Raw genomic sequence first — 16,939 nt, forward strand, 5'->3', positions numbered from 1 at the left:
GTACTGTGAGTTTTGAAAGTAATTATGGACGTTTGGTAAATTTTACTGTTAAACTGTTACGAGAAAATAAATGACTAAAATATACATAATATAAGATAAAATTTATTTATATATATAAAAATATGTACATATAATATTTTTAATTGTGTATTATAATAATTTTTATTAAAAATAAAATTTATAATATATTGGTTTTACTTTTTTATTTTTTTATCTTAAAACAATTGATAATTAAATTAATAATATAGTGAAACAAATTTAATAATAATTCGACCAACAAATTGATAGTAATAAATTTATATTGATTAATTATAATACAAATTTATTAAAATATTTATTTTGTTTCCAATTTGAATAAGGATAATTTTGGGTTTAGGTAATAATTTTAAGGATATTTATGGAATTGTATTAAATGATAAAATTGATTCTCAAAATCAGAATCTAAAAGCTACTCCTTCACTGCTTTTCAAAATCAGCTGTAAGAGGTGCTGATTTTGACAAAAGTGATTTTGATTTTTTTTTACCAAACACTAAAACTAGCTTTTAGATTTTCAAAATCACTTTTAAATCTCTTAAAAGCAATCCCAAACGGGCCCTAAGTCATTAAGTTAAAAAACAAACGCCACCATACTCAACATAGAGATTTTCAATAGTTATGTAAATAAAATATAGGGGATTGCTACTTTCCCCTCTACAGAAATCAACATATACCATTTACTTCCTTGTTATTTTTATAATGGCCAAAAACTCCCATGACAGCATAAGTTTACAATATTACCCTTATTTTTAACTACTCTTTTATTTACATTTATTATGAATTAAATAAATTATATGAATAGAAACTAAATAAAAATATTAAGCATTAAAAATAAGAAATATATTTTGATATGAGAAAAAAATTAATAATAAAATTTTTTTCTTATAATTATTTATTTTGTGAACATTTTCTTATAATAAACATTTTGTAATATTTTAAAATTAAATGTAAAAATATAGGCAAAATATTTTATTATTTATCTTATAATAAATTTTTATGTCATTCAAGTTTTCTTATAATAATTTTTTTTATCATTTTATAATAATTTTCTTATATGTTTATTATAAGAAAATTTTCACAAATTAAATAAATACAAGAAAAAAATTTTATTATTAATTTTTTTTTCATATCAAAACATATATTTCTTGTTTTTAATGCTTAATTTTTTATTTAGTTTCTATTCATGTGATTTATTTAATTTATAATAAATATAAATAAAAGAGTAGTTGAAAATAAGGGTAATGTTGTAAACTTATGCTGTCAGTGAGGGTTTTTAACCATTATAAAAACAACAGGGAGGTAAATGGTATATGTTAATTTCTGTAGGGGAGAAAGTGGCAATCTCCCTAAAATATTTTGCTTTCTGAAAAAATAGGGGCAGAAAAAAGAAAAAAAAAAATAATAATGACTGAATTTGAAATGAAAAACCGAAATCACCTGTTTATGTTTCAACTGATAAATACATGTACAGAGCTACAACCAAATTTTGGGTTGCAACGAACACCACCCCAACGTTACAAGATTCATCGACTCAATACTACCTCTGTGATTTTCAACAAGGAAAATTGGATCAAAACAACAGCATCTAATTTTTGAATCTTGTGCTTCTACTGATTCCTGGGTTAATGCCAGTGGCTTCTCCACCATAAGGACCAGTGGGTTTTCTGATATCCCGAACCTGCCCTTTACGACGCACAACTGCCTTCTCATGCTTCGACTGCACATTGCAATTAGAGACGAAAGTGAGATACCATTTCAGAATCAAGCACAACAAATTAATTGTACAAAGAATTTCCAACACATACTCGGTATTTCTTTCTTGGATTCTTAGTTAGCTTCTTGCGTGCACGTGTCAAACCCCTGTTCTTCTCCATCTGATGTAAATTGGCAGCAAAAATTAACTATAGGAAGCAATGAAACGAAAGATTGAATAAGCTGATAAAATTAGATACACTCACCTGATAAGTGATGTGCCGCTTTCCATCTACAGTTTCAGGCAAAGATGGTGTTGCTGGGGTCCTGCAAAAACAAACATGTTTTGAGATAAAATCTAAAGTAACTTGGACAAGTCAAATTGCACTCTCACTTGGGAGAAAAAAAGGAAAACCATATCAACAAACATTTAAAGCACCAAAATGTGGGAGGAAATCAATAATTAAACACAGAAAAACAAACACACCTTGTATAAATCTCAGATTTAGCAGCTAGTTTTTCAGCTCGCTGACGTTTTACTTGTTCGTAAAATTCATCTTCAGACTCCCTGGTTTCCCCATCATCCCCAACCTCCATATCGTCATCTTCATCAGTCCTAAATGTGCCAAGTTCATCCCAAGCATCATCCTCAGACTTAATTCCTGCTCCTGCCAGCACTCTGAGCTCATGTTTCCTCCGCCTTTCTCCAATGTCGTCCCTCTTAGGAAGATCATCATCACCAGAAACAACCTTCCAAAAGGAAAAGAAAAATTGTTACATGCATACTACAATCATCTAAATAGAGCTTATCAGGTACACATCCATGATGTTTGATTAATATGACCACAAGCTACTTTCGATAAGAATTCCATTTCCAGCCTCCACAAAAAAGACGTAGGTACGTTCAGTCCAACATCATCAAGCTCCAGCATTGGATCAAATGGGTTAAGAGGTGGTGTCTTGTGGTGGTAAGTTCATATCTTAACAGTTGAAAACAAGTATTATCTGGGAAATCATAATCAAATCTAACGAAACTATCCCTTAAATACCAGAGCAATAAATAGAATCTGCCTGCCATTTGAAAAGCAAAGAGGGCAACAGCTCAACTATTGAACTCTTCATCGATTTATTAAGAGCATATTAAAATATAAATGCAGTTTCCTAAATTATGTTTAAAGTATTAACTTCAGCCATATTTAAACAAGGAAAAGGAAACTTAACATAATATGCAAAGTTGCAAACCATGTTAAGCCGATGATTGATCCCCTATGCAAAGCACAATTTCTCAAGGAAGAATTTTTGGCCCTTCATAGAACTCTATTAAAAAGACATACAAAGAGGAGATAATATTATCAGGTTTCATACCTTTGGCTTATTTGGCTGAGCAGGGACAAGTTGGGAAATTTTACTTGATCGCAATGAGCTTACATGCCCATTACTCATTCCTAGAGTTCCCCTCTCAACACCCGTAGCATCGTCATCAAAATCATCAAATGTTTCAAGCTGTCTGCTCCATTCCAAGTCAGAAGAATGAGTCTTCAAATAGTCAATATGCAGCATAATTTCAAGAATTTAAAAGCCAAGCAGTACCCGTTCACTGGTGTCAGACGTTTCTTTCCCTTCCCAGGCATTGGAGCAATAGATCTAAAGACTCCCTTCTGCTTCAATTTTTCCTCAAGAGCAGCTCTTACTTTTAACATTTCCATGCTCTGTACACCAACTTGATCATTCTGCAATATTTGAAGAGTCAAAGATTTGCAAATAGCAGAGGCAACAAAATGAAAATATACTGCCACTTTGGAAAAGGAAAATAAGAACATATCAAACATGAAATAATCCACCTGATGCTTGCGTTTCCGTCCTTTATCATCATGATCCCTCAAAATGTCCTCCATTTTCAATTCGTTTACATCTAAAGCCTGTAGTATTTAAAAGGAAAACAAAAACATCAAAAGATTAACTTCTAAAAGATAACTTATGTAAGACACAGAAAAGACGGAACTTGTGACTACCGCTGATGCATGATCTGTATCAGCTGAGACAGAAGATGAATTGTGATGATTTTCCGCAACAGAATCGGATGCCATTTTAGCACTCTCTCTAACCAACTTTGCCGAAGCTTCAGCTGAATGGTCATTCTTCAAAATCTCATCTAACTCTGATGGAAGATTCTCATCGAGTTGTTTAATCTGTTAAGTAGATCATACATAAGAAAGTTTCAAGCTACAACATAATTAGCCCTTCCCTCTTTGATGACAAACAAGGAAACGAATTCATGTAAGCCAAAGAAAAACAACCAAAAAAGAAAAAATACAAATAATCATAAATAGAATGCAGATTGTAATAAGGATAAACTTCAAACAAATTGAGCAATTAGTAGACAATAAAACGTAATTTACGTAAAAGAATAGCTAATAAGATAATAAATAATAATGAAATTAGTAAAAAGTTATCATCTATTAATTAGTGGCTCTCTAGATTGATCTACACTTCCTGATCATCTGTGGTCATTTACTTTTACTTTCTTGACAATATTAATCTAACCTTATATATGAAGCATGTAAAAAATGATTACGACTTCATATTGCATCTTATGACCCCCTAATTCCTAATCACATATAATTTTACAGCATGGTATCGTTACATTGTGTAACTACTATATTCCAAGATTTAGAAGAACATAAATTATCCAATAATTCATACGATTGTCATTGTAATAAAGAATCTCTTTCTTTAGTTAATATAAAATCCATCCCTGCAATGAAAGCAAAAAAAATATTCTTTAATCCATATAAATCTATCAATGCTATGCTAGCAAAAAATTATCTAATGACCATAGACGACAGGGTATCCTCTTCAAAGAGAGCAGAAGACCTCATCCAGCAATCCCTTGATCTCTACAAGGCGAGCTATGACAGGATGATCACGAACTGGCTCCCCTTCAGACTTGAGAAGAAGATAAAAAGTTATTGCTTGGCAATAGGCCAGCAATAGAAGTTGCTTCACCTCCAAATAGCGCATCCCACCTTCCAGCGCGATCCCCCGCTCTTTCACCTACACAAGTCACCAGACACTTACCATGCTGAATACAAAGCCATCAATCAAATGTAAACTACTCCAGCCTTAAGGAATGAAGAAACTAAGAAACGAAAGCGTCAGTAAATGCAGTGGTGGGGGAAGGTTTACAGGTGCAGCATGCCATTGGGACAGTTGCAATAATTGTAAAATTCAAATATCACAATCTCTGCATCGAAAACATCTCATAGCATAAAACGTATGATAATTATAATTCTTTCAAATCACACAAAATCTGCGCCAATGCATCATATGAACAGACAGCCAAAATAAAAGCAGATCAATTATAAGTTTCTCTCAGTACATAGATTCAAAGTGCAGCAATTGACTCACATTTAGATTCTAGGGCTTACTCAATAAAGTGTGCAAGCATAATAGTCAGAGAAGAATAGTACCTTGCTTAACAATGGGTTAACTTTTATTTCAAGCTGTTCAAGTGCATCATTCAGTTCTGACAGCAAACCAACCAACTCTGGAGCAGAACTGAAGGGGGCAGTATATTAGCTAGGAAGCATGTGTATATGACTTGTTATCATAACAACTATATGTAATTTAAAGCACTAATCACCAGACTATAAAATCAGCTACATGTAATTTAAAGCACTAATCACCAGACTGTAAATCAGCTACATGTAATTTAAAGCACTAATCACCAGACTATAAATCAGCTACATGTAATTTAAAGCACTAATCACCAGACTATAAATCAGCTACATGTAATTTAAAGCACTAATCACCAGACCATAAAATCAGCTAAGAATAAAACATCTAAAGATACAGATTTGGTCATATACTTTTTTATTTAGCCCCTATGTCACAAACTGGAAACACACTTCCCACACAACGTATACTAGGAAGAAGCCTTGCTTACCATCAAAGGTTGCCAAATATACAACACAAAGCATTGACTCATTAACTGAGCATTTAGGGCGTATTCTTAAGCTTTTCATAAAGTATAAACACAGGAGGTAGGCAAATAACTAGCTATGCCAGTATACAAGATAATAACAAAAACCAAAGCTCTCAAATATCCTAGTTATTCAAGAAATTGACTACGATTAAGAACATGCATTAGCACCAGTGTCTTCCTATTTCCTTTTAGATTAGAAAATTTCTCCATAAGAAAAGCATAAAAAAGATGAGGCAGCCCAATTATACCTGTATACCACATCCATTTGCTCCTCTTTTGACAATGCATTCAAGTCTTTCTTGACCTCCTCATAACTTGCAACAGTATCATCTACTGCTTCTTTGCTTGCCCGAGGCTTTGTTGTACTTTTCCCCTTAATCGAGATTTCCTGTCAGAAATTGACAGCATGACAGTCAACCACTTTGAGCACTGAATTTTTAGAAACCAAATCCTTGCTGTTATCAAGGAAATTGGTAAGAATGTCAAACCAACAATGTGCAAAACCCACTGCTAAGGTTAATCCCTTGTCACTCTCATCTTCGTTATCTTCACTATCTTCAGCGTCTTGAAGGCCAAAGTCTTCCATTGCTAAAGAGGTTGCTCTTTTTTCCAGCTCCTTTACCACCAATTGTTCCTCTATAGCAGGGGAATCATCATCACTTGATTGCAGCTACATAATTACAAGAAGAGAATTTAAATAATGTTAAAGACAACTTTAAAGTGTATGAAACTGAAACTATGAGATCAGTAATGTTATATAATTGGAACACTAACATAAATTTGTTAACAAGATTCTACTTGGATGGATAAACAGAGGAGAGAATGATAGAAAGAGGGCTAGCACTCTATAGTTGGCATTCAATCCTTACTTCAAAATCACGATTGTCACCATAATAATACTGGTTCTTTATCCCACCCCATAAACCTTTTTTTTCTTCCTTATCCTCTTCCTCATCATCATGCATCTCATCCTCAATGCCACCATACTTTGCCCGCAAAAATTTTTGTTGCCTTTTAACTGTGGACAATAACATACACACATGCAACAACTATTCAGTAAAACACATCTTCTAACCTCTTGTGCGGTCCAATCAATTGTAAGAGCCTCCAATAATAAAATTAAAAAGTTAATTCTGATAGAGATAGAGATATTGATGGAGTACAACAAAACCATTCAATGTGAAAAAGGCAAAAAAAAAATTGGGATTAATTAAACTAGATACTGATAATGTTACCTGGGAAAGCTTAGTGAATTATATTATTTTACTACAGAGTATCAATTTTAACTGATCAAGCTGGGCTAATGAACGATTTTACAAGAGTGTCCCAGCCTATTATCAAAAGCTGGCATAAAAAAAATGATCACAGGCAACAATGAAAATATCTATTGTTTAAATACAATATATTAATGGAACCAGCAAAACAACTGGACCTATGTTTTCATGATTTTATATGAAAAAAAAAGCATGTTTTATTAATCAGAAATTTTTCATAAGAGGATGTACCCAATGCAAACCAACAATTAACCAAATGCAGCATAGATTAAAGAAGTTCCAAATTTATGATAGCATTCAAGGAAGTACTACTAAATGCAACACATTTCAAATTCCTTATTTCTTACTCTTTGCAGTCAATCCAGTATCTCGAGCATCATTGACATCATCATCTTCATCATCTTCATCATCCTGCGTGCAGCATATGGTTGGAACAAAGAGATGTTAAGAATCTATATCCATACTGTAGGACCAAAAAAAAGAAAAAATCTTAGCCCATAAAATTTCTTTAGACAAAAATACATGCGAAAGTTTGTCCTCTTAAAAATGTGTCAACTTTATGTGGTCAAAAGTCGGGGAAGAAAAGAGAAAAGAAAAGCGGTATTTATTTTACTATTGGATTCTTATCAAGGATCACTTGTGATTTTCCTACAACTTCGTTTAAGAGCTGATCAATACCAAAAAAATAATACAAAAAATTTTAATGTTCTTTAGAATTCAAGGATGCTCCTAAACATGCATTCATAAAAAATACAGAGGTTTTGAATTGCCCGCAATAAAAAATTCTCATTTTTTAACTTAAACCAACACAAAAGCTAGAACCATCAGCAGTAAACAACATAAATGCAAACCTCAAAATCAAACACCGGATGCTCATTATCGTCATCAGCATCCCCAACATCACCATTTACATCCAAAGGAATAACATCCCTCTGCTTGTGAACTGCAAAAGCAATGTAAATAAAATCCCATCTCTTATTTTCTCAAGCAAGCATCACTTCACAAAACATAACTAGCCAAGGGAAAAAGTAGTGTGGCAAATAAATAAACAGAAAATGCACATGTGGATTGGGGACAGCGAAAAAAATTCAAAAAATTAAATAATTTTTAATAAAAAAATTCTTACAAGCATCAATTTCGTCATCCATATCTTCAGGATTCAAATCTTCATCTCGCAATCTTCTATTAGACTTCTTGTTCCCTGGCTTTTGACCCTTTCTTCTCTTGCCCATGACTTCAAATTAACTCAATTAAATCACAAAACAAAAATTAGCTAATTTTTGAATTATTCATTACATAAACAAAAGTTTAGGAGACATTTCAATTCTGATTAGCTTAAGAACCAAAAAAAATCAAGGCGACCGAACAAAATAGTCCATCTTACTGTTTTGGAGAAAAGCAATCTGTTTGATTCGACTCTGAAATTGGGAATCTCTAAAACCCTTCTGTAGTTCCTGTAAAAGAACAAGAATAACCAAAGGTTTTGCAACTAGGGTTAGCAATTTGCGGGATGTTATTGAGCCTAGGCCCACTAAAAGACGGCGGGTTGGTCGGGCCTGGGCCTTCATGAATTTTTAAATTAATTTTTTAATAAAATTACAAAAACTTAGATTAAAAATGTTAGGGAAAATATCCACCGTCCACTTATTTTTTATAACTTTTTTAAAAATACATAATTCTTTTTTTTTTGCTAGAATCCACCTAAAGTTACATTTTATTTCATTTTTCCATTTCCGTTTGGAATCCGTTTAAAAAAGTAACGGAAACTTAAAAAAATAACCATTTTACTCCCAAAACAAAAATTATAATTTCACCCTACAAAATACCAAAAATAATCAGATTTAATGATGAATATCATTATTGGTACATTAATGAAGTACAAAAAAATCTTAACTACTAGAGATTATAACTCAATGAATAATAAAACTCTACTTATCTTAAATTCAATTGATGGTTTGCGAGATTGGGCTATTTTTAATATTACTGTTATAATTTAGCATTCTAATTACAGACATATTTAAAAAAAAAACATGCATTTGATGGTTGTGGAATTAATTTCTTTATTAACCGATGGGGAAAATAATTAAATTTAATCTGATTATTTTTTGCAATTTTTAAGGTGAGATTGTAATTTTCGTTTTGAGGGGTAACATGATCATTTTTTTAAGATTCAGTTAGTTTTCTTAACTGATTCCAAACGGAAGTGGAAAAATGAAATAAAATGTAACTTTAGGTGGATTCCAGCCAAAAAAAGAAGGAATTGTGTATTTTTGAAAAAGTTAGAAAAAATAGGTGGACAATGGATATTTTCACAAAATGTTATTCAATACATAATAAATTAATGGTCCAACACACAAAATATTAACAATACAACATGATAAATTATAAATACTAATATCGAAAACAAACTAATCCAATACTTACGAGGCCAAATAGTTTTAGATATAGGATGTGTTTGGGATTGAGGTACTGTAACTTTTAAGTTGCAGCTGCTGTGAAAAAAAAACTATAATTATGAAATAAAAATTAATAATATGTAGTAAATATAAATTTTAAATAATAATTTTGATAAAATTATTAAAGATATAATATATTCTCCATTATACAAGTGAAAAATCCTATCAACATAACTTTTAAGTTACAGCAGCTAGTGTTTACCAAACACTTTACTGCTGTAGATTTTAAACTACAGCTGTCCAACCTCAATTCCAAACGCACCCATAATTTTGGACGAGATAGCAGGCTAAGAAACTGTCTTTGAAATCAATTTGTTCCAATAAGTTACAAAATTATTTGTTCACGTTGAAAATTATTATTTCTGTCGCACCTCCTCATTTCCTGATATAACGAGATAGCAGGCTAAGAAACTGTCTTTGAAATCAATTTGTTCCAATAAGTTACAAAATTATTTGTTCACGTTGAAAATTATTATTTCTGTCGCACCTCCTCATTTCCTGATATAACGAGATAGCAGGCTAAGAAACTGTCTTTGAAATCAATTTGTTCCAATAAGTTACAAAATTATTTGTTCACGTTGAAAATTATTATTTCTGTCGCACCTCCTCATTTCCTGATATAACATAGGGTGCGTTTGGGATTGAGGTTGGACAGCTGTAGCTTTTAAGCTACAGTATTTGGTAAACACTAACTGTTGTAGTTTTTAAGCTATATTGTTATGATTTTTCACTTGTATAATATAAAATTTATTATATCTTTAATAATTTTATCAAAATTATTATTTAAATTTTATATTTACTATATATTATTAATTTTTGTTTTATAATTACAGCTTTTTTTTCACAGCAGCTGCAGCTTAAAAGCTACAGCACCTCAATCCCAAACGCACCCATATATTTATTACGCCTGCAACCAAGGCCATATTGCTTTTTTAATCGGTGAATTTGTTTGTCCTGCCTCATAATAGTTTGATTTTAAGTTAAAGAGGACTACCGATGTTTGAGAAGACAAAGTATAAACAAGAGATGACGACATAACAATATGAAAATTCTACTATATTCGACCGATATTCGAAATTCTACCATAATTTCTCAGAATTTCTACAATAAAAAAATTTTAAAGCTTACTTGAGGTGGATTATAGAAATAAGATATTTTTGAAATAAATATTCCTTAATGAAATTATAAATATTCCACAATATTCCTTAGTTGGCAACTAAAGGTGATGGGTTTTTAAGGTTCGTATAAAAATAAGATTTCTGCAAAAATTAATGAAATTATCTTTAAGATATTTTTGACATTGTATAAAAGATAGGAAAGCTATTTTACCTCTGTTCTAACAAACTTTGGGTTTTTAAAATTCAAGAGTAAAAACTCTAAAAAATAAGTATACACAAGTAAAAATCTTCAATAAATATTTTTGGAATTAAAAAAATACTTTTGGCCTCTACAAAAATCATACCAAATATATAAACAGTAAGAGAGATATCGTATTATCAGGCTGCTACCTATTATATATACGAAGACACGCACACGTGTACACATGTCATGGTACTAGTTGTATCTACTTATGTTTTCTTTGCCTTCTATTCGCATTTTGTTAATTGTGGGCAGATTTATCACATTTTTGTCAGTTTGTGCCTTCCTTCAGACAACAAAAGTCAAGTCAACTCTCCAGTCAAATCTTCAAATCTCTCATGCTTAGCAGGCCTTATCTTCTCAACCACTCGAAGCTCAACGTCGCCGTTTCGGTCGCGGTCGATTTCTGAGTCGACTCAGTGCCCATGCCATCAAATTTAATGGGATCGAAATCAATTTTTTAAAAGGTAAAATAGAGTTTTTTTTAAAAAAAAACCCAATGCTGTTAATTCCTTCAATTTCATAAATTAATTTGCTTTCATTCCAGTGTTGTCACAGTTGCTTTTGTTACTTCATTATTTTGCTGAAAGAGAAAAGTAATGGTGAATGGGAAACAATTTGGTTATTTGTGTTGCTACAAAAGCAACTTTGATCATCTGAAGAAAGAAGTTGAAAAGCTGAAGGAAGGGAGAGAGAATGTTCAACATAGGGTTGATTTTGCTAAAGAAAATAGGGAAGAGATAGATCAGAAATTGTTGAAGAAAGAAGAGGATGTTTCTTTTGTCCCTTCCAGGCGATCGGAAAATAAAGAAATAGTTAATATATTCAAGATAATTACGTATTTACAAAATACCGTCTCAATTCATCCTATTTCATCAGATCCGGGATGTGATATGGTTCCGAAGGATGAACTGGATATGGACAGTTCCAATAAGATTAGTATGGCGTACTTCTCCTATTCGAACCAAGGGTTTGAAAATAAACTCCTCCTTAGGAGGATAGATGGCCGATTCAGGTGAGATACAATGTAGATCTAACTTTCTATTCACTCGTGGGATCTGGGCGGTCCGGGGGGACCACCACGGCTCCTCTCTTCTCGATAATCCATACATCCTTTATCAGTGTATGGACAACTATCTCTTGAAATCTCTAGCCAACCTTCCTGCAAAAGCTTTTTTCTTAATATCACGCGTGTTGGTACTAGATAAAACCGGAAACTCCAACAATTTCTTTGTTCTCAACGCCCCTTAATTTACAGGAATTAATCACTTCAACAGTCTTCGATGGTTATACGGGTATCCACAGTACGAACGAGATGGATGTTTGTTATCCCAACCATTCTTCTTAGTCCCGATCCCGCTAAGGAAAGGGGGCAGTTTATAACAAAGTTTTCGTGTTGCTGATTCCTAGACGTAGCGCCTCTTCCCCTATGCCGCCTATTGGTACTGGTGTAGTAGGGTTGACTTGCAATACAGAACCCATAGGTGTAACCTTTCGCTCAATACTAGAATCGACCTGAATTGAATTCTTTCTGGTTAAATAATCTCTTTCTAGTTGCTCTGGAACAATTATGATGCAATTTCAATAAAGGAATTTTCAAGTTCAACCAACCGACTTTCAAAATATCAAGTCGGTGAATAAAAATCTTGAGAACGTCGTTCATTATATCTATCATTATAGACAACTGACTGTTGGCGGGTTTCTTTGTATGTGTTGTCCGGAAAGAGGAGGACTCAATGATTATTCGTTCGCCGGAACCAGAAGTAAAAATTTTGGTAGATAGGGATCCCGTAAAAACTTCTTTCGAGGAATGGGCCAAACCGGGGCATTTCTCAAGAACCATAGCTAAGGGACCTGAGACTACCACTTGGATCTGGAACCTACATGCTGATGCTCACGACTTCGATAGCCATACCAGTGATTTGGAGGAGATCTCTCGAAAAGTATTTAGTGCCCATTTCGGACAACTCTCCATATGCAGAGCAGTTACTATATCAAGAGATGGAAAAGGCAGAGTATCTTTAAGAAGCAAAATGAAAGCAAAAGGAGAAAAAAACGGTGGCGGTATGCTTAATCGTGAAAGTGTTAACAAATAGGAATGTGAATAAAGAGGGATTGAAACTAGCTTTGCAACAAGCGTGGCAAAACATTAGGGCTGTTAAAGTTGAAAATTTGGGAGACAATATTTTTATGTTCAAGTTTGGAACAGAGATTGATAAAAGCCATGTGTTAATAGGAGGTCCATGGCATTTCAATAATGCCCTCATTGTGTTTAAAGAGCCTAGAGGTATTGGGGATAGATCCAAACAATCATTCACACATACATCATATTGGGTGCAACTTCAAAATGTACCTATAATGAGTATGGACAAGGAAATATTAATGGAGATTGGTGAAGCAATTAGGAAAGTTGAGGAAGTGGAAACAGATGCTAGTGGCCATATTATAGGGCAGATTATCAGGCTTAGGGTGATAGTTGATGTCACCAAACTATTAACAAAAGTCATAATGTTGCAGACAAAAGAGGAACAAAATGATGAGCAAGCACATAGGCAAACCGAGAATCCGAGATGCAAGAAGATAGTTATGAAGAAAGCCAAGAAGAGGAAGATCAAATTCTAATAACAATCTAATATGAAAAATTACCAGAATTTTGTTATTGCTGTGGATGTATTGGGCATCAATACAAAGAATGTGCAGCATACAAAAATCAATCCAAGGAAGATATGTCATATGGTTCGTGGACTAAAGCCCAAACCACTGTAGAAAGACTAAAGCAGTGAAGAGATAGTGAAAGAAAGAATACAGGATTAGAAAACACGAAAAATGAATCATCAAATCCACAGGAAGAATCCTGTTCCAAATCCACATATTTGCAGTATTAAAAACGAGTGGAGAATTTAGACTCGGAAGGGGGGACAACCCAGACCCGGGAAGACTCAAATATAAAGAGCATCAATTAAAAACATGGGAAAAAATGGGATCTGGAAGTGATAACTGTAAGAGGCTAAAGATGACAGCTGATGAAGTCAATGTCAATGAAGGGAAAGAGCTAAAACAAGCAAGTGCAGCCAATGTAGTGAAGGAAGGACAAAAATGTGAGGCTCAAAAATGAAAAACATAGATGACCATGGAAGGAGGAAAAAATATGGCAGGAAAGTAGAGCGGGAATGTAATAGTCAAAGTCCGGGAAAAAAAGCAAGTGAAAACGAGAGATGGGGAAATGGGTTGAATATGGCCATGATAAAGCCCAAAAGAAAAAAATGGAAAGTCCAAGCTCGAGGTGAAGATAAAAGTGAAGAAAAGAAGGCTAAAAAAGCAATATGGGCCCAAGACAGTTAAAAGGTTGGCGAGCGAAGCTGCTGGAGAAAATTGGGCAAAGCCTCAAAGCCAAAAAGAAAAAACTAAGCAGCCAAATGGAAGTAATGATCTTCAGCTCTCCAAGAGCAAAGCAGAAACTGAAGATGGAAACAAACGAACATGAAGACAATGAAATAGGAGAATTAGAGATGGAAGATTTAATATTGATATCGCTAGAAGCTGGACACCAGTTGTTGTGCAAATTTTATTGAACTCACAAGTGCACGAATCTATTGTAAAATATATCAATGGTGACGAGTGTTGATCCCACGAGGAGGTGAATTTTAATTGCGTGTAGAATTATTTTTCTAAGTGGGTGGTTGGATTTGTGGTGAAAGTGATTTTGACTTATTCTAAAATTTAAATTAGAATGATAGGAATAAATTAAAGTAAAATCTATTGAAATGAAGCGATTGGGTATCTGGATCCGCATCAACATGCACCATGGGCGTAATATTCCTTATTAGTGTCAATTAAATCATAGGAGGAGTTTCCACTCCTCATGAATCTCACTTTAATCAATATGGTGCTAAGGACTTATCGTGCCAAATAGTAATAACCTTGCACTAGACAAGATTATTATTATCTGTTGACGAAAAGTCAAAACATCCACAAAAATCAAAGGGGAAGAAAAAATAAATTTACTAAATTAAGCCCATGGAACATGTTGAGACTTTACCTTCAACCCAAGCTTGAAAGAAAATTAGCTACTCATAATTGAATTAGAAGTAAAATGGAAATTTATTAAAATACATAGAAAATGCAATATGGAGAAAGAATTATAGAAAATGGAGCTCAAAAATGAATTTAGGGGTGTCGAATTGGTGGGGGAGTCCCTTTTTTATAGATACAATGAGTAAATCATGGCCATCGGATTAAAACAATTTGGACACTCAGGATTGCTCCACGGGGCAAGTTCTGATTGGATAGAACACATCATCAGAGCTGTTATTCTATGTATACACATGTACCGTATACACGTTTTTCCGATCCACTAACATACTGCCACGTCATCGGTCAACTTCACATCAACATGTTAGTCCAATAGAATCGTGACACATCATCGGTCAATGCCACATCATCAGTCAACGCCACATAAGCAGTCAATGCCACATCATTCGTCCAATCGAATGCTACCACATCATCGGTCGATGCCACATCATCGGTCAATGCTACCTTATCATACCGTATATATGAACAATGTCATAAACAGTAACATAAACAGTATCGTACATGTGAACAATGTCGTTTATCCTTTTATGCTCCTCTTAAAGTTTTCGACTGTTCTGAGTTCAAAAGTGTTGTCCGTTTTGTTATCTGATCTCTCGTTCATTGTAAAATAGCCATGATGTCCCCCTAAAATACATAAAATACTTAATTATAATAAAACATATATAATTAAATCACAAGAGACTTAAATACATAAAAGTATAGATGTTAGTGAGAGTGTAAAATGATGATTTTCTCCTTTATAAATATACACTTTCTAGTACTCAACACCAGCTCCGCCAACGGCCATAAATATAATAAGTTGGAACGTTTGGGGATTGGGGAGCAACCTAACGTTCCGAGAAGCTCAAAAATTGCTCCAAAAGCATAGGCTTAAGCTAGTATTTTTCTTTGAAACTAAACTAATACCTGGGCAAATGCAAGAGAAAATACAAGTATAATCTAAGAAATATGAACTTACTGGATCAAAAACTTAATATTGGAGAGAATATATAGTAGTTGTGGCGGTAATTTGATTGTGGTGGTAATATGATATTTAATGGCTTATATATTAGAGTGTATGGAAAAATAAGACATGATTGTTTTTTTAAAAATATTAATTAAGGTTATAATAGGAACTTTAAAAAGATGTGATAACTTATTTAAGAAGCTGCTTATGAAAAGTAACTCCTTTATATGCTTTTAAAAGCTGATGCCAAAATGAAGAAAATTATGAAATAAGCAACTTTTATAAAATTTACCAAATACTACTTTTGTTACAAATTATAAAATAAGTAGTTCATTAAGCTTCGACCTCAATCCCAAGCGGGCTAAAGACACGTTGTATTTTCTAATCAATATTTTAGCTTTTTCCAATGGCGTCACATTAGTCTGTCTTCAATAATAGTAAAGCATCCATGTGTCCCACGCACATTTCATTCAATTAATTAAGTATCATCAAATCCTACATTATTATTTCAACTTACACAGTCCGAACAATTAACAAGAATCTTTTATTGAAATTAGTGTATCAATTTTATAAAAGAGATAAAAAAAGGAAAATTTACACAAATAATCATAAAATTTTATGATTTTTCCATTTTAACCTCACAAACTAATTTCTATCAACACTAGCCAAAAATAAAATTTTCAGACCAAAATGCCCCTCTCACATCTCTTCCCCAAGACTCTCTTTCACCTAATCTCTCTCAAAGCCAAGAACACCCATAGTCGGCGACAACTTCACCCATCGTCGGCGGCAGCTCCACCCATCATCGGCGTCCGATCTACCTTCTACGGTGAAGAAAATCAACAAGATTCATTATTGAACTTCAACAAAACCTAAGTTAGCCATTTTATTTATATTTCATTAATTAAAAATGAAATTTTAGAATAATAGTGGTTATAGTTTGAGAATAATGGTGGTGGTGGTTGTTGTTTTAGGCGTGATTTGTGAGTGCATTGTTTTGGGCGTGATTTGCTGCCCAGCGAGGGAACTGCTGCCCAGTGCGTGCTAGCGCGAGCGACAAGCGCTCACACGGGCGACAGGTCGCGCGCACGACAGTTT

At 33.4% G+C, this 16,939-nt stretch overlaps 1 protein-coding gene and 1 pseudogene across 2 annotated transcripts; both read right to left on the reverse strand.

The window, feature by feature from the left end:
* Positions 1 to 1,450: 1,450 nt before the first annotated feature.
* Positions 1,451 to 8,496, reverse strand: LOC102614055 (protein THALLO). 2 transcript variants are annotated; one of them, XM_006478552.4, is made up of 17 exons: positions 8,373 to 8,496; positions 8,115 to 8,233; positions 7,840 to 7,931; positions 7,336 to 7,399; positions 6,584 to 6,732; positions 6,223 to 6,384; positions 5,963 to 6,102; positions 5,200 to 5,287; positions 4,604 to 4,783; positions 3,742 to 3,918; positions 3,571 to 3,648; positions 3,320 to 3,459; positions 3,095 to 3,236; positions 2,217 to 2,479; positions 1,996 to 2,056; positions 1,843 to 1,911; positions 1,451 to 1,754 (listed from the first exon to the last, which is right to left on the reverse strand). In XM_006478552.4, exons 2-17 carry the CDS (start codon positions 8,218 to 8,220, stop codon positions 1,623 to 1,625), a joined length of 2,043 nt encoding a protein of 680 aa, XP_006478615.2. In that variant the 5' UTR covers positions 8,221 to 8,233; positions 8,373 to 8,496; the 3' UTR covers positions 1,451 to 1,622. The 2 variants fall into 2 exon arrangements, with proteins under 2 accessions (XP_006478615.2, XP_006478614.2); XM_006478551.4 differs by having other exon boundaries at positions 8,115 to 8,222; positions 8,373 to 8,493.
* Positions 8,497 to 11,951: 3,455 nt separating this feature from the next.
* On the reverse strand, positions 11,952 to 12,478 carry LOC127900798 (uncharacterized; annotated as a pseudogene).
* Between the last annotated feature and the right edge of the window lie 4,461 nt (positions 12,479 to 16,939).

Source organism: Citrus sinensis, chromosome 3, assembly GCF_022201045.2.
Source record: "Citrus sinensis cultivar Valencia sweet orange chromosome 3, DVS_A1.0, whole genome shotgun sequence".
Taxonomy (NCBI): Eukaryota; Viridiplantae; Streptophyta; class Magnoliopsida; order Sapindales; family Rutaceae; genus Citrus; species Citrus sinensis.

What these genes read in the sequence shown, in the direction of transcription:
- LOC102614055 (XM_006478552.4), bottom strand. Translation starts at nt 8,220, where the DNA reads ATGGGCAAGAGAAGAAAGGGTCAAAAGCCAGGGAACAAGAAGTCTAAT. An exon ending in GGATGACGAAATTGATGCTT is followed by an intron (nt 7,932 to 8,114) that starts GTAAGAATTTTT and finishes TTGCTTTTGCAG; the next exon opens with TTCACAAGCAGAGGGATGTT. An exon ending in ACAAGGGATTAACCTTAGCA is followed by an intron (nt 6,103 to 6,222) that starts GTGGGTTTTGCA and finishes AATTTCTGACAG; the next exon opens with GAAATCTCGATTAAGGGGAA.